The following is an 18,322-nucleotide window of genomic DNA, read 5'->3' as shown; positions in this document are numbered from 1 at the left end:
TTTAGTGTTACTATGAAATTACAAGTATGTGCATGTGTGTGGTGACCACACCCCCCTATGACCTATGTATGTGGCAGATACACGTTAGTCGTCAGGGATTTCCCTGGGTCCTTTTCCTGTAAGGTATTTTGGTTAATGAGCCTGAGTGGAAGGAGGAGCTCACTTGGCTTCTCTGTCCCTGTACCACTGGGATCAGGGGTATTTTAATGTGGGTTTTATTCAGACTAGGATACTCCAGAGCTCCCTTAGGCTGCCTTAGGTCAGGAGGTTCTACAAACGTAACTATAGGCCACTACAAAATCTCTTGGGGAGCCTCGCTATTACAGCTGGGAGAGAAGGAGGGCTTGCAGACATCACTAACATCATTTTATGACCTGCAGTCCATTATATTAAAAAGAGAGACCCAGAGACTCTTGTGATAAATTCCATTGCAATCCCTCACTTGCAGTCTCTTTGCAATACAGGTGTAGATGTGTGCTGGAGAGGAATCCTGCAGGAGGGCCGTTTTTATTGTAAGCCTTTCTTCTCCCACTGCTTGTAACCTCAGATGGGAGAACTCTATTAGGTGAGAACCCTTTTGAGCAGAAAACATTTTCTGCAGTTCACCAGTTCTAACCAAACCATGCAAAAAAGGAACATATTTGTGGCCGGCCTGGTGGTGCAGCGGTAAAGTGTGCACGTTCGGCTTCAGTGGCCCAGGGTTCGCTGGTTCGGATTCCAGGTGTGGACATGGCACCGCTTGGCAAGCCATGCTGTGGCAGGCGTCCCACATATAAAGTAGAGGAAGATGGGCACGGATATTAGCTCAGGGCCAGTCTTCCTCAGCCAAAAGAGGAGGAGATTTTTTTTTTTTCACATTTATTTTTCTTCTCCCGTGTTCTTGTAGGGGAGATAGGATTTCAGCTCTACTTCATACAAGGGTGAAATATTGGAAAGAAAACTTTGGGTCCCGCTGACCCATTATTATTCTCTCTTCCTCATGGGTTGCTGAAAGATTACTATAATTGTTGGGATTTTGAATACCTGTCATCCGCTAGGCTGCAGGGTTACCTGACATCGGGGTCACTGAATTACAAAAATGGGACTGACTGACTTACTTCGCATAGACACATCTGACCTCATGCAATGTTCACTCATCCCCCTAGTTCTGTTCCCATGCAGTACGTCCGTCATTGTGAGATGTTTCCACCCACTTTTCAATCTCTCTGGGATTCGTTGAGCTCATACAGGTGTAGGAGGCAGGATGCTCTAGACATTCTCCATCTCAGCTTAAGCAGTCATGAAATTCATCATTTGGAACCATATTTGGCTCTTATATTTCATTCAGAACCCTTTCCTGCAGTGAAAAAACCAAAACATGTTTCTATGTTGGGAACATGGACAGGACAAGTAAGGAATCTACCCTTCTATGAACCCTCTCTCCACATTTCTTCTGATAGCATTAGTGATGTGCTACAGTGTTGAGAAGGAGCAGCAAGAGAGAGGGATTTGCATGGTTGAGGATGTTGCTGATATTATTTTGACATTAGCAGAATTAATCTCCTTTGGGTTGCCTTTTAGAGTTCACATAACCTGCCTGTTGGCACCAAAAATGACTAGCATTTCCTCAAAGTTTTTATGTCAACCTGCTCTCTGTCTTAACAACATGACCATAAAACACTGGGAGCCTAAAAATACTGAAGGCACAGACACTGGGGAATAATATTTCACTACTCAACAGGCTTGCTTCATTCCCATTAGACTGAATGCTCCTAAAAAGTATAAATTATTGTTATCTGCTTTTCTAGTGAGGAATCAAAGGGGAATCTTATTGAAGCTAGCCTGGTTCAATTGAGATGTCACTTTACATGGGATTTGCTAATTGAAGACACTGCAATGCCTGATTTGGAAAACAGGATCTTTGATGAGATTGAGTTCCTAGACACCAAATACAACGTGGGAATACACAACCTACTGGCCTATGTGAAACACCTGAAAGGCCAGAATGAGGAAGCCCTGAAGAGCTTGAGAGAAGCTGAAGACTTAATCCAGGAAGAACATGGTGACCAATCAGGCATGAGAAGTCTGGTTACCTGGGGCAACTACGCCTGGCTGTATTACCACATGGGCAGACTGGCAGAAGCTCAGACTTACCTGGACAAGGTGGAGAACACTTGCAAGAAGTTTGCAAATCCCTCCAGCTATAGAATCGACTGTCCTCAGATGGACTGTGAGGAAGGATGGGCCTTGCTGAAATGTGGACGAAAGAATTATAAACGGGCCAAGGCCTGCTTTGAGAAGGCTCTGGAAATGGACCCAGAAAACCCTGAATTCAGCACTGGGTATGCAATCGCTACCTATCGCCTGGACGGCTTTACTGGAGCAACACAGATGAGTAAGGCATTTTGTCTGAACACACTAAAACAGGCCATCAGGCTAAACCCAGAAGATGCATATATCAAAGCTCTCCTTGCCCTGAAGCTTCAGGATGTAGGACAAGAAGCTGAAGGAGAAAAGTACATTGAAGAAGCGCTGACCAACACGTCCTCGCAGACCTATGTCCTTCGATATGCAGCCAAGTTTTACCGAAGAAAAGGCTCTCTGGATAAAGCTCTTCAGCTCTTACAAGAGGCCTTGAAGGCAACACCCTCCTCTGCCTTCGTGCATCACCAGATAGGGCTTTGCTACAGAGGACAAATGATTCAAATAAAGAAAGCTGCAAACTGCAAGCCTAGAGGCCAGGATAGAGAAAATGTCAACAGATTGGTTGGCTTGGCTATAGATGAATTTCAAAAGACTTTGACACTAAGGCCCACATTTGAGTTGGCTTATGTTTCCCTGGCTAACATGTATGCAGAAATTGGCCACTACAGAAAGGCTGAGGACACTTTCCAGAAAGTGTTGTACATGAAAATCATTGATGATTGTCTACTGCAAGAGATTCATTACCAGTATGGTCGTTTCCAAGAATTTCACTTGAAATCTGAAGATAAAGCAATTATCCATTATTTAAAAGGTCTAAAAGCAGAAAACATGTCCTATACCAGGGAAAAACTTCTCAATGCTTTAGAAAAATTGGCTAAAAGACGTGTTCATCAGAATGAATGCGTTGTGGAAAGTTTCAGCCTCCTTGGACTCATCCACAAATTGAAAGGCCAAGTGAGTGAAGCCCTGGTGTGCTATGAGAAGGCTCTGAGGCTGGCAGATCACTTGAACACCATGTTTTGAAATAGAGCTCACCACACATGTTTAATGTGTCATAACTAAATATAACAAAAAACTTCCCTGATTGCTGCCTTCAGAAACATATAACACCTTGATACAAAATAGTTTGATATAACACATACTCTGCTGCCTCCTGACACTCCTCTTTCTTTCCACTTCTATCCCTGTGTCTATGACAGGAGCATCCATTCTTCCATAACACATCCCTGTACTCATTGCCTAAGGCTGATTAATGCTGTTTGGAGCACCGATCATCTACCAGACCAACAAGAACACTTTTCCCTACGGCTCTGCATTTGAAATGAACAGCTTCCATCCTCAGCATAGCTGGTCTCCTGAACAGAGGTGTCTGAAACAGGGAAAGTTTCAGCCTTCTCCTCCTAGGCCCAGCACACAGGGTCACATGCCAGTATAGCTCTGAGCACATACTCATACATCTGCAGGCATGCACCCACATGACGTCCACACATTAGTCCAAAGGCACTCCTGCCAGTCAGTTCACACCCTCAAAGCAGGAATTTCCGGAGATAGTTCTATGCTGAACCAAGAGCACAGGCTGTTCATATATACATGTATCATGCATCTCTACACACACACATTAATTCTTGGGCTCACAAAGGCACATTCCTCCATATTTGTGCACATACATATTCTGTATTTGGAGAATACCTGAAACTACTACCCACTCACAATTAAAAAAAAGAAAGGTTCCTTTTTCATGTGGCTAGGGGTGGTGACCTAGAAGATCTGAGACCAAAGCAAACAAGCAAGGCCAGAGTTAAGAGAGATGAAGACAGATCCAGTAGTTCACTACATTTCCAGCGCTGGATTCTGTTTCCCAAGGCCCTGCTGTAGACAAGACTTCCTGGTCAATGAGCCAAATCTATAACCTCAGAATAAATTCAAATGTTTTTGTTTATATTTTTCAAGCTACTGGCAATCATAAAGGATCTACATTTTCCAAACAGACTGAAGGACATTTATTCACACCGAAGAGAAATTAAAATGTATTGGGGAAAGGCAAAGTAAGAGAAAAACCTGTTTAGGACATGCAAGCCGAAAATGACATAAATACCTCAATGCAGTTTTTAAGTGCTCGCTGTGTAGTGTGTGATACAATCTTCTTTTTCTTCCTAAAATATTTCCTACAAAAATATTCAGTAAAGTTAACAACTTCATTAGCTAACAAAGTCTTTGAGTGTATTTTATTTGTGAAATTTTAGAAAGATGTGTATTCCATGTTGGGGTGGAAATAGAAAAACACAGAAGCAGCTTATGTAGCAATAGAAGGCCTAAGGCAGAGGAACCCGTGAATATACACTCCACCAAGAATTTTTAAAAATATTTATTTTTCATTTAAAAAAGAAAAAAAATATTGGATTTACTTCTACAGGCCATGGAATTATAAGGTTGACTTATGTGACCTTGATCCCTGAGAGCTAGAATTGACCAATGGCAGGGAGTAGAAGAGTCTGAGTGGGGCATTTAGACGACACCTGAGGAACACACAAGTAATACCCTTTCCAACTTTGTTGATACTAAACAAAGAACAGATTTATTGGATTTAACCAGAAGAAAACTAATAGAGCAGGAATACTGTCTTTTCCTTGTAAATAAGGTGTGACTCAAGTTGTAACAAAATGCATGTTGAACTGTTTTATCAATTAATTGTACTGATTGCCTCTTATGTAACAACAACAAAATAAGATAAATTGATGGATAGAGAACTTGATGAGTGAAAAGATATGTAATAAAGCAAATATAGTAAAATGTTAACTGTAGAACCTAGGTAGTGAGTATATTAGTGTTAATTGTAAAATTCTCTCAACTTTTCTCTACGTTTGACAATGCTCATAGTACAATGGTAGGATAAAAAAGACAAAAATCAATATACAAATGGTAAGTCAAAATGAGGCAAATAAACCAAAATATATATGAGATAGAGTATAAAACTACAGAGAGAAGAAGAATTCCAAGTGATTTTTCATACACAGTAATCTGACTCGACATCTTTAGAAAGATATATCTTATGGACAAAAAGACCAGCAAAAAAAAAAAAACTGTTAGACTCTGCTCAGGAATAGTTTTGAAGGTGTTTTGTTGATTTTATTACTCTGAGACTATTGTTAGTGTTTGTGGAATAGATCATTTGAATGTTGGTATCAGTAAGAAAAGAGATATTCAGTTCAGGAGGAAAGATACATAGATGTGAGATCAATTAGATTAAGTAAAAATCATGTAAACTTGAATTTATAAGATGAATTCATGATATATTTTATCTTTAAAATATACATACAGTACCAGTGTCATTTTCATGGTTTTCATAGTGAACTAAAGTCATATAAGATGTCACTACTGGGGTGAAAGGTACACAAGACTCTTCGTGCAACTTCCTATGAGTCGATAATTGTTTCAAAATAAGCCTGAAATGTAAAAAAGGGAATGATAAAAATTGATTTAGTACTTGAACATGTTGCAGTAAGACCAACTGGGTCAAGGAGGGCTGAGTGGACCCTTGAAGACCCATGAGTAGATGTGAAAATCATTGGACCATTCACAACAAAGGACTTCTGGTATCTTTGAATCTTTCTCCACAGATGTGATTGAAGGCATTTAGGAATAATATCAAAAACCAAGAGCATACTTTTTATATAGTGGTCAAAACATTCAGAATTCCATTCTTTTTCCATGCCACCCTGTGAATCAGGAAGAGACTGAGGACTTAATTGCCCACTACACAGGTGGCGAAACAAGGACAGAGTAATGAAGATACTGACTCTGGGCCTCAGGGAAAGGGAAATAGGTCCAGGGATTGAGCCCGAGATCACCCAGTCAGAGAATTCTGGTCATACAACAGACACCAGGGATCATCTAGGCCCTGGTTCCAGCCCAGGTGTACATCAAAATCACCTGAGGGTTTCGTTTTAATACTGAGACTTGGGGTTCACTCCCAGAGACGTATTCAGTTGGTCTGGGATGGGGTCTAGTTAGCATTATTCTTACAAGCTCCCTAGATTTTTCCACTATGCAGTAAGGGCTGAGATCTGATAATCTATTTCAAATCACTTGTTTGTCAGCTGAGGAAACAGACACTCACAGAAGTGAAGTAGCTTACATAGCTCAGAAAGCCGGTTCTAGACTCCAGGGAATGGACTGAGAGCCTAGTGCTGAAATTTCATTTTCTAAAAGATTCACTTTCTCCAGTTCTTCTTTTCTTTCCTAACTGTAAAATCACCAGATGTGCACACACAGTCAGCTACAAGCAGACTTTGTTGGCTGCTTCCTCTCTCCTTAAAGCTGTCCTGTCTTGTGTCCCTCATGGCTCTGCTTATCCCAAGGGAACAATGGGCAAGATTCTGAAAACCTAATCTGCCTGAGCCAGAGTGCCACAGAACCAGGACCACTGCCAAATTCACAGCAATGACAAGGTAAACATTTTGTCTGCTTCTCTGCATTCTATCTAGTGCAGTGGAAAATTAGAAAACCAATTGCTTTTCTCCACAAGAATTCCAAAGACACCTTGCTCCCAAAAAGGAGAGGTTTTCTAATTCACTTATTTCAGCGTTTGCTTATAGCCCGAACACTGATCAGAATACATGGATAAACCTGTCTTATTTATTCAGAAACTTTTATTCGTGCAGAACTTTCTGACTAGTTCAGGATGTCTCAGTGGAAGCTTATAGAATTCGTAAGGGCTGAGATGGGAGATGAGCTGGGCAGGAGGGATGAGAAGAAACTTTTGAGATGTGGCAGTGAGTCCGATTAAGTGTTTCTCAGAGGAAAACATTCTTGCAGCTGCTCCTCTTCTGTTTCTCATTTTATGACAAAGTACGGGCAGCTTTTTATGAAGAAAGCATTATTTAACTTGATGACTGGAAATATTAATAATAATAGTCACCTCTTACTTGTACGCTCTAGGTGCCAGGTAGTTGCTAATTATTTAAACTCAAGTTCCAAGAACAACAGTTAAGGTTGAGTGGGAATTTGACTCAGAACATGGGTGTCCATGCTAGAGCAACAGAGGGCTCTCTATGCCAAACCATAGCTCCTTGCTTCTACCTCCTGCCCAAGTGATCAGGGATTAAGAGGCTTTCTTGGTATTTGGCCTACTTCCTTCATTCCTGAACCAGGGGGATTGTTTAATTCTGTCAAGCTGACACCAAAAGTAACAACCAGAATCCTGGTCACTAAATTAAGAGTACATTTTATATTTTATAGTAGATTCCTTCTATACACATATAGGAGGCTAACGGAAGATGGGGCTATCTCCCACAATTCTCCCTTTTCTGTGCAGTCATCCAGAATCCAGACACCAACCTCCAGGATAGGCAACGACCAGCTGAAGCTCTCCTTTAGGATATGAGGCCGATCTGGTTCCAAATCCTAGCCAGTCACTGGGTTTTGCAGCATGAGGAATCCCCCCTCAATATGGTCCCAGGTCCATTCATTGGTAGTCTGTTTTCAAACAATTCATTACTCACCTCGAAACCCTATAAGACACTGCACAAGGTCCTTGCCCCTTGACTTTTGATGGTGAAGCTGTGAACAAATGGCATCATCAGAACCTTCCAACTCATCTCAAATTCTCTATTTCTCTCAGCTCAGCCACTTGATATTCTATTCTGTGAACAAGCTTCCTGTTTTTATTATTTTCAGGCCACAGGGAAAAACATGGCTGACAATAGTATCCAAATACATATGTCACAGGTCCAACACTTCCCAGATTTAGCTTTCCAGGGAAGCAAGTCTAATTGTCTCCTCTCAATAAGGGGGTTTTCCCATGATTAAATTAACTGTGCTGAGGGATAAGTTTGCTTTGCAAAAGCTGCTGGGGAATCATCACTTTACTACATATAAGGAGAGTGGGGCAATTTCCAATGAAAAGTAGGGAGAAACAGGAGCTTGTCAGACACCAGTAATAGGAGCCTAACTTGTACCCAGGACCCCAGTCTCACCACTCATTCCTCTCGACCTCTTATCACACACACCATGACTAAAGAAGGTTACATGGAGCAGGTTGAGGTAGGCCAAGCCTGGGTGCCATGGGCACCTACAGGACTGGAAAATGTTCTTGCATAGGTATGATAATCATGTCTGGTGAATAAGAACACTTTAGATGACTACAGTAGAGAACATTAAAAATAAGAAAGTATTTTCATTTAGGCCTAACATGTTTGGTTTGGAGTCTCAGGATACTACCATGTATGCTGTCTCTGTTCCTACGAATAAGGAAGAGGTTACAGGCCTCTTCTTGTCAGTGACCATTCTCCAGAAGAGTATGCAAACGCACAGAATAATTAGTAAGATACAACCTCTCAGAGAACAGGAGCAAATTTGGGTTAAGACTCCAGTTTAGTGATTTGCAAAATTTTATACCATAAAAAGAACAGTCTGTTTCCAGATGAGTAAACAGAGGCACAGATCAGAGGGTATGACCTTGGCAAGTTGACACAGCCAATTTTCACAGTCTCCCTGGCTCTAGGTTCAGTGGACTCTACATAACTGGTACCTCCTAGCTCCCAGGTTTCTACAAGGCCTTGTAGAGCCTGAGAGAGGAATTAGCACATCAATAAAACTGCTTTTCACCAACCTCTTCTCCATCAGTCTGGCGGGGCCTTCATCTGATAGGGCTGATGTCCTTGGACAAAGAAGAAGGGCACTCTCTCTCCATGTATCATAGAAGAAAGGCTTTATGCAGATGCTAGAAAGAAAGCCCTTACAAAAACTGAATTAGTGGGCACCTTGATCTAAGACTTCCAACCTCTACAACTGTAAGAAGATAAATTTCTGTTGTTTAAGTTGCTCAGTCTGTAGTACTTTGTTATGGTAGCCCTAGCTGACTAATACAACTATATATGTGAGGGGTTATTTCTGGACTCTTCATTCTATTTCTTTTGTCTATCTGTCTGTCTTTATACCAGTACAACACTGTTTTGATTACTGTAGCTTTGTAGTAAGTTTGGAAATCAGAAAGTGTGAGGCTTCCAACTTTGTTCTTTTTCAAGATCATTTTGGCTATTCAAGATCCCTTGAAATTCCATATGAATTTTACAATGCATTTTTCTATTTCTGCACAAAACATCATTGGGATTTTGATAGGGACTGCATTAAAGCTGTAGATTGCTTTGGGTGGTATTGACATAATAACAATATTAAGCCTTCCAGTCCATGAACACAGGATGCCTTCCCCTTTGTGTCTTCTTTAATGTCTCTCAGCAATGTTTTGCAGTTTTCAGTGTACAGGTCTTCTGCCTCCTTGGTTAAGTTTATTTCTAAGTATTTCATTCCTTTTGGTCTATTATAAATGGGACTGCTTTCTTAATTCTCTTTTTAGACTGTTCATTAGTAGTGTATAGAAACAAAACTGATTTTTGCGTGTTGGTTTTGTATACTGCAATTGTGCTGAAATCATTTATTAGTTCTAACAGTTTTTGTGCGGAATCTTGAAGATTTCCTACATACAAGATCACATTGCTTGTGAATGGAGATAATTTTACTTCTTCCTTTCCAATTTAGATGTGTTTTCTTTCTTTTTCTTGACTAATTTCTCTAGCTAGGACTTCCAGTACTATGTTGAATAGAAGTGGCAAAAGGGAGTATCCTTGCTTTGCTCCTCCTCTTAGAGGAGAAGGTTTCAGTCTCTCACCATTGACTATGATGCCAGCTGTGGATCTTCAATATATGGCCTTTATTTCTTGAAGTACATTCCTTCTATCCTAGTGTGTTGAGAGTTTTTATTATTAAAGGGTATTGAATTTTGTCAAATGCTTTTCCTACATCAATTTATATGATCATGTGGGGTTTTTTTCGTTCATTTTATTAATGTGGTGTATTAAATTGATTGATTTTAACTGAACCATTCTTGCATTCCAGGAATAAATCCCACTTGGTCACAGTGTATAATCCTCTTAATATGCTCTTAAGTTCAGTGTGCTAGTATTTTGCTGAGCATTTTGGATCAATATTCATAAAAAAATTCATCCGTGGTTTAATTTTTTTATTTTTGCCTTTGTTTAGTTTTAGTATCATGGTCTCATAGAATTTACAAGTTTGGAAGTGAAGTGTAATTCCTCTTTAATTTTGGAAGACTTTTAGAATTGGTTTTGGGGCTGGCCCCATGGCCGAGTGGTTAAGTTTGCGTGCTTCACTTTGGCGGCCTGGGGTTCACCGGTTCAGATCCTGGAGGCAGATCTACGCACCACTCATCAACCCATGATGTGGCACGTGTCCCCCATAGAGGAACTAGAATGACTTGCAACTAGGATATACAAGTACGCACTGGGGTTTTGGGGGGAAAAAAAGGAAGGCTGGTAACAGATGTTAGCTCAGGGCCAATCTTCCTCACCAAAAAAGCATACCTTCAAAAAAAAAACAAACAAAAAAGAATTAGTTTTAATTCTTTTTTATGAGGAGTAAAACTCCTGGTTTAAAATCTACGTGTGATTTTTCAGCCCTGATCACAGGTAATTATAAAGGTTTTACCTGACAGGCCTCACGAGGGAAAGCTGCCTTCCCCACACAGACCTGGTGGACAGCCAAATAAACTGCAGTCTCTAAAGACAGCTGTAGTCAAGGTGCTCAGGCCTCTCTGGCTCATCATGCTCTTCACATAGTTGCATTCCTAGCCCAGGTGACTTCATTTCTTATAGTGGAAAGGAGAGGAAAACTTGAAGACACTTTTCCCCACTCTGACTCAGTATCCTGTACTTTTCCACTCCTAGCCCTTCCCTTCACACTTCCCCCACTTCAGGGTCCATAAATTGCCAGAGACTTTTGTTCACAGCTCTCTGCCATGGCTGTGCTGATCAACCTGACCTTCAACTTGTGTGCCATTCTGTTGAGGGAAATGGAACAGGGGTGTTAACATTTTCTCCAGTTTTATCCTCTTGCTTATATCACCACAGTAAGGATTAAAGGTTTAACTCTTTCACTTCTGCCTTGTTGCTTTAATTGGCTACTTCGACAGCTGGCAGCTCAGCTCTCTCCCTTTCTCCCAGCTTAGCTGTGCTCCTGAAACTTGAAATGCATGGTAGAATTGACCAGTGAAACCACCTGGTCCTGGGCTTTTCTTTGTTGGAAGGGTTTTTAAATTGTATATAGGCATATACCTATTGTCTCCTAGATCATCATCTAATATTTTTTTGTTTTGGGGGTTTGGGTTGGGTTTTTTTTCTTTTAAGTCATCTAATTTGAGTGGAAGGTAGGGTAGTTACTCATTGAGATTGTACTCTACCCAGTCTGCCTCTTTCCCACAGGAAGTATAGAATGACTAATGTAACTGAGATGACCAGAAGCTGTCATCCACAGGCCACATTCTTACTCAGTAAAAGGCAACTATTTCTGACTTGGCTTACTTGGACATGCACAGTGTTTTCTTCTCCCCAGTTTCCTTTCCCCAATGCCCTAGGACTGTTAGGGCAGAGCCTGCTATGCTGAGGGAAATCCACCACTCCTCAGTACTTCATCTAAAAACTGGCTGGATAAATTCACCATGATGTGTCCCAGATCAATGCATCCCCACATTCCCTGATCCAGCTCTACCATTTGAAACCTCAGTTAGGCCTGACTCTCTATTCTGGAAGTCAGTATCCTACAGAGAAGGCATAAGAGGAAGTGCTCTTTCCTTTGAGTAACAAAACCAATTGCCATGGGAAAAAAGCAATACCACCTTTCCCCCACTCTACCTAACACACATACACACATACATATGCACACCTTCAAGCACAATCGTTATTCTCACTTCTCCTGACACCATTTTAGTGACAGCAGTGGGATAAACCATATCAATACTTGGGCAAAGGATTTCTGTATCCAGAAAGATGGAGTAGATGTATATTTCCCATTTCCTCTTACTACACACAGTTTAAAACCCTGTATGTAAAATATAAGACAAATATAACAACATGCTTCATTGTGGATAAAAGAAGCAGATCGCCTAGGAAACATGGGACTCAAGGAACAACACTGCAGTGAGTCTTGTGGGCTTTCTCTTTCCTGCATTTCCAGACGGGCTGCTGGAGAAGACAGTAACCTAGAAATACCAACAGGCATGGACAGAAATGTCCCATGAAAAGCTGCTCTCTCTAGCCAGAGGACCAGGAAACTTATAAACAACAACCATTCTACTCCAGCCAAACACCACAGGAAAAAATAAACAAATAAACAAAAACTGTAGCCCCACTCTGAAAACTGCCTGCAAGGCTGAGTGCGGAGCCTAGACTTCTGCCCTAACCAGGCTACTGCTAGGCATCCCAACTCTCACCCTCCCCCTCCTCTAACCAGGGTGATACCAGAGAAGGCCAAGTGGGGTGCACAGACTTTCATGGTGGGTAACAAGGGTCCCTCTCTCTTCAGTGTCAGTGAAGACCACAAAGGGAGTCTAGATATTAACACCACTTGGTGGTAATGAGATGCCCTCCCACTCCCCACTGAAGAGGTTTCAGTGAAGTCTAGTGGAGTTCAGGATTTTTACCACCACCCAGAGGCAATAAGGCCACACTTACCAACTCACCTCCCTTCCTGGCTTCACTAAAGGCCACATGGGGAAGAATAACAAGGTACACCTGCCCCTCCTAGCCAGGGTAGTATGAGCAGAAGCCTGGAGGGAGCCCAAACTTCTACCCCTATCCAGCAACAATGAAGAGCCCAGGCCCCCCCATAAAGTGTTAATGAAAGACAAGTGGGTAAACTAGATTCCACCTTGACCTGGCAGCGTGGAATAAGGTGTTTTTCCACTTCCCTTAGCACAACAGCATTAGAGTAGGGTTGCTAAAATAGATTTTTAAATGTGACTCAGTCTATGATATAATACCCAATTGTCCAAGGTTCAATAAAAATTGCTTGTCATACCAAGAACCAGGAAAATCTCAACATGAATGAGAAAGAATAATCATCAGACAACAACACTGAAATGAAACAGATATCAGCATTGTCTAATAAGCCTTTTGAAGTTGCCATAATAAAAATGCTTAAATGAGCAATGATGAACAAACATGAAACAAATGAAAATATAGAAAGTCTCAGCCAAGAAATAGAATATATACAGGAGAACCAAATAGGAATTTTAAAACTAAAAACCACAATAACCAAAATGAAAACTCGATCTTTGAGCTCAGCAGCAGGTTGGAGAGGACAGAGGAAGGATTTCATGAACGTGAAGATAGAATGATAAATTATACAATCTGATACTAATTTCAAGTAGCTCAGCAAAAAAAAAAAAAAAACCCAAAAGATCCAAGATATATTATAGTCAAAATTCTGAAAACTAAAAACTAAGGAAAAAACCCATGGAAGTATTAAGAGAGAAATAACACCTTACCTATAAGAGAAAAAAAAAAAACCACCACAATTCTAATGGCAACTAATTTCTCATTAGGAAACATGCAGTCTAGAAGAAGAGGGGAAAACATATTTCAACGGCTAAGAAAAAGAACTTTCAACCCAGAATCCTATATCCAGCAAAAATATCCTTCTGGAATAAGGCAGGAATCAAGACGTTCTCAGATGTAGGAAAACTAAGAATTTGTTGCCAGCAGACCTACCCTAAGGGTAGCTAAAGCAAGTTCTCCAATAAGCAAAAAAGGAAATAAAAGGTATACAGACCAGAAAGGAAAAGTAAAACTCTCCCTATTTACAGATGTCACGGTGAACTACCCAGAAAATCCCAAGGTATCTATAAAGTAACTCCTAGAACTAACAAGTGAGTTCATTAAGGTTGCAGAATACAAGATTGACACATAATAATTACTTGTATTTCTAGATACATAGCAATGAATATGTGGATACTGAAGTTAAAAACACAATATAACTTAAAATTGCTCAAAAAGACATACGTTAGTATAAATAACATAACACATACAGGACTTGAAGGCCTAAAACTACAAAATGCTGATGAAAGAAATCAAAGAAGATCTAAACAAACAGAGATATAGCATGTTGATGGATTAGAAGATGCAACATAGTAAAAATATCAATTCTCCCCTAGCTGATATAAAATTCCTATCATAACTCCAGCACGATTTTTTATAGATATAGGCAATATCAATTTACAATTTATATGGAAAGCCAAAGGAACTAAAACAACAATTTTGAAAAACAATAATAAAGTGAGAGGAATCACCCTACGCAATTTTAATACTGATTATATGCAAGGTTAGTACTGGTGGAGAGAGAAACACATAGAGCAGTGGAACAGAATAGGAACCCAGATATAATCCCACACAAGTACTGCCAACTGATTTTTGACAAAAGTGCAAGAGCAATTCAACGGAGGAAGAAGAGTCTTTTCAACAAATGGTGCTGGAGCAATTGGATATCTATAGGCAAAAACATGAGCCACAGACATAATCTTCACATATATATATAGGCAAAAACTAACTAAAAATGGACCACAGATTTAAATGTAAAATGTAAAACTATAAAACTTGTAGAAGAAATCACAGGAGAAAATCTTCAGGACCTAGGGCTTGGTGAAGAGTTTCCAGACATGATACCAAAAGCATGACCCACAAGAGGAAAAGACCAATAAATTGTACTTCATTAAAAGTAAAAACTTTTGCTATTCAAAAGACCTCACTAAAGGGTAAAAAGACAAGCTACACACTAAAAGAAAATATTTGAAAACCACACATCTCACAAAGGTCTCATATTTAGGATCTATAAAGAATTCTCAAAACACAATAATAAAAAACAAACAATCCAATTAGAAGATAGGTAAAGATATAAAGAGATGTTTCACCAAAGAGCATATATGGACGGCAAATAAGCACGTGAAAAGATGTTCAACACCACTAGCCATTAGGGAAATACAAATTACAACACAATGAGAGACCACTACATACCTATTAAAAAAAAAATGAAAATACCAAATACTGGTAAGGATGCAGAGAACTAGATCATCCATACACTGCTGGTAGGAATGTAAAATAATACAGTCACTCTGGAAAACAGTTTGACAGTTTCTTAAAAACATAAGCACATACTTAGCAAGTGCCTAGCAACTGCACTCCTGGTATTTATCAGAGAGGAGAAAACTCTCATTCACTCAAAAGTCTACACACAACTATTCATTGCACCTTTATTTGTAATAGGCCAAACCCAGAAACAACTGAAATGTCCTACAACACATGAATAGTTAAATAAACTGTGGTACACCCATACCATGAAATATTACTCCCTAGTAAAAAGGAATGAACTACGGATACACTCAACAACTTGGATGAATGTCAAGGGCATTATGACGAGTGAAAAAAGCCAATCTCAAAAGGTCACACACTGTGCAATTCCATTTCTATGACCTTCTTGAAATGATAAAACTATAGACATGATGAACAAATTAGTGGTTACTAGAGGCTAGGGATGTTTGGTGAGGTAGGGAGGCAACAAGTGTGACATGCTTCTGATGAGGAAGTGGTTTCTGCATCTTAATTGAGGTGGTGGTTCCATGGATTTACTCATGTCATAAAATGACACAGAACTACACACATATTGTACCAAGTCAATGTCCTAGTTTTGAGAGTGTACTATAGTTGTGTAAGATATAGTCACTGGGAGAACTGGGTTAGGGTATACTGAATTTATGTAGTATCTTTGCAACTTTCTGTGAATCTAGAGTTATTTCCAAGTAATAAGTAGATAAAAAATTGGTCACATATCTTTCAGGTTGTCTTAATTTGTTGCATAATCTACAGACTAAGATCCTCAGGTCAATAATGTTTCCTAAGGTTCTGTATTTCTAACTGCTCTCTGTCCTAATTACATTAATAGGAAAATAAGAAACTCTTACATATAGGACATAACATGCTCTAAGTGCTTTACATATATAGGCTTTTTTTTTCTAAGATTGGCACCTGGGCTAACATCTGTCGCCAATCTCTTTTTTCCTTCTTCTTCTTTTTCTCCCCAAAGCCCTCCAGTACATAGTTGTATATTCTAGTTGTGCTACGTGGGACGCCGCCCCAGCAGGACTTGATGCCATGTCTGCACCCAGGATCCGAACAGCGAAATCCTGGGCTGCCGAAGCAGCAAGCGAACCTAACCACTTGGCCACAGGTCCAGCCCCCATACATACGCTTATTAATCCTTACCAAACCTGGTGTAGTAGTAGTAGTATTATCCCCTTTTTACAAATGAAGTCCAAAGCACAGAGAGCTTCCTTGGCTAGAAAGAACTAGAGCCAGTGTATGGAGCCAAACAAAATGTATTCAAAGTCTATGTGGATCTCAGACATATAGAGACTCTAAGGGAAATTAAAGCTGGTGTGCCTTGTTCAAGGCTGAGCTCTAAATATGAGGCGTCGTAGCTGGCTTCTTTCTATTGGCTGTTCCTCACCTAACAAAGAAAATCTGCTTTTGTTTTTACAGTAAGAATGTTGATGAAGATCACATCAAGGACAGGCTGGAGCAGCTGAGATGTCACTTTACATGGGATTTGCTAATTGAAGACACTGCAATGCCTGATTTGGAAAACAGGATCTTTGATGAGATTGAGTTCCTAGACACCAAATACAACGTGGGAATACACAACCTACTGGCCTATGTGAAACACCTGAAAGGCCAGAATGAGGAAGCCCTGAAGAGCTTGAGAGAAGCTGAAGACTTAATCCAGGAAGAACATGGTGACCAATCAGGCATGAGAAGTCTGGTTACCTGGGGCAACTATGCCTGGCTGTATTACCACATGGGCAGACTGGCAGAAGCTCAGACTTACCTGGACAAGGTGGAGAACACTTGCAAGAAGTTTGCAAATCCCTCCAGCTATAGAATCGACTGTCCTCAGATGGACTGTGAGGAAGGATGGGCCTTGCTGAAATGTGGAGGAAAGAATTATAAACGGGCCAAGGCCTGCTTTGAAAAGGCTCTGGAAGTGGACCCAGAAAACCCTGAATTCAGCACTGGGTATGCAATCACCGCCTATCGCCTGGATGGCCTTTACGAATCAGGAAAGGATAGTGCGGAATTTTGTCTGAACATACTAAAACAGACCATCAGGCTAAATCCAGAAGATGCATATATTAAAGCTCTCCTTGCCCTGAAGCTTCAGGATGTAGGACAAGAAGCAGAAGGAGAAAAGTACATTGAAGAAGCGCTGACCAACACGTCCTCGCAGACCTATGTCCTTCGATATGCGGCCAAGTTTTACAGAAAAAAAGGCTCTCTGGATAAAGCTCTTCAGCTCTTTAAAAAGGCCTTGAAGGCAACACCCTCCTCTGCCTTCGTGCATCACCAGATAGGGCTTTGCTACAGAGGACAAGTGATTCAAATGAAGAAAGCTGCAAACTGGCAACCTAGAGGACAGGATAGAAAAAATGTTGAGAGAATTGCAAGATTAGCCATATCTCATTTGGAATTTGCTCTGAAAGAAAAGCCTACACTTGAGATTGGCTATGTACACCTCGCAGATATGTACACAGCAGTAGGCAACCACAGAAAAGCTGAAGACAGTTACCAAAAAGTGTTGGGCATGAAAGTACTTGATGAACTCGACAAAGAAAAGCTGCAAAAGATACATTTCTACTATGGCCAATTTCAGGAATTTCAAAGGAAATCTGAAGTCCGTGCAATTATCCATTATTTAAAAGCAGTAAAAACTGAAAAGGCATCATTTGCAAGAGAGAAAAGTATCAGTTCTTTGGAGAAACTGGCTTTAAAGAAACTTAAGAGAAATGCATTAGACATAGAAACCTTGAGCATCCTCGGGTTCATTCACAAAGTGAAAGGAGAAATGAATAAAGCCCTGGAGTATTATGAGCAGGCCCTGAGGCTGGTTGCTGACTTTGAGAACTCTTTGGAATATGTCCCCTAGACAATGAAATATGGACTACCTTACTATTTAGTCTGATTTTATGTTAACATGTACTAATCATCTTACCTGCTTGCTGCTTTCAGAACATATTATGTAATTCACTCTAATGATGTAATTTTTGAACACTTACAACCCTGGTAAAATAGTAGTTGCATTCGAAAATAGTGAAACAGAATATATATGTCTTTGTGTGGAAGAGAGAAAGGAACAGAGAGAGAAAGTGGAATCATTTCTCTGTGAATGCTAAATAGTAGAAAAAAACAGTTTGTTGAGTAGATTTGCAGCAAATAAAACAATGAACTTACATAAAATAAAA

The 18,322-nt window shown here is 40.2% G+C and overlaps 3 protein-coding genes across 11 annotated transcripts in view; 2 read left to right on the top strand and 1 right to left on the bottom strand.

Moving 5' to 3' along the window:
* The window catches only part of IFIT1B (interferon induced protein with tetratricopeptide repeats 1B), a 17,050-nt gene extending 12,656 nt beyond the window's left edge, over positions 1–4,394 (top strand). For both annotated transcript variants that reach the window (XM_008541823.2, XM_008541824.2), the window contains one exon: positions 1,788–4,394. In XM_008541823.2, coding sequence (XP_008540045.2) covers positions 1,788–3,207 — 1,420 coding nt within the window. In that variant the 3' untranslated portion in view covers positions 3,208–4,394. The remainder of the gene's footprint in view (positions 1–1,787) is intronic.
* LIPA (lipase A, lysosomal acid type) overlaps positions 1–18,322 on the bottom strand; it is a 277,547-nt gene that overhangs the window by 170,757 nt on the left and 88,468 nt on the right. The window lies entirely within an intron of this gene.
* LOC103565699 (interferon-induced protein with tetratricopeptide repeats 1) overlaps positions 1–18,322 on the top strand; it is a 22,433-nt gene extending 4,111 nt beyond the window's left edge. Inside the window, exons 1-2 of one of the 3 annotated variants that reach the window (XM_070561750.1) lie at positions 3,029–3,138; positions 16,566–18,322. In XM_070561750.1, the coding sequence (XP_070417851.1) occupies positions 16,654–18,006 (1,353 nt within the window). In that variant the 5' untranslated portion in view covers positions 3,029–3,138; positions 16,566–16,653 and the 3' untranslated portion in view covers positions 18,007–18,322. Of the gene's footprint in view, positions 1–3,028; positions 3,139–6,506; positions 6,633–16,565 lie in introns of those variants that run through there. The other 2 variants (XM_070561741.1, XM_070561753.1) reach the window with 2 other exon arrangements.

Source organism: Equus przewalskii, chromosome 1, assembly GCF_037783145.1.
Source record: "Equus przewalskii isolate Varuska chromosome 1, EquPr2, whole genome shotgun sequence".
Taxonomy (NCBI): domain Eukaryota; kingdom Metazoa; phylum Chordata; class Mammalia; order Perissodactyla; family Equidae; genus Equus; species Equus przewalskii.
This window is presented reverse-complemented; position numbering and strand designations above follow the sequence as displayed.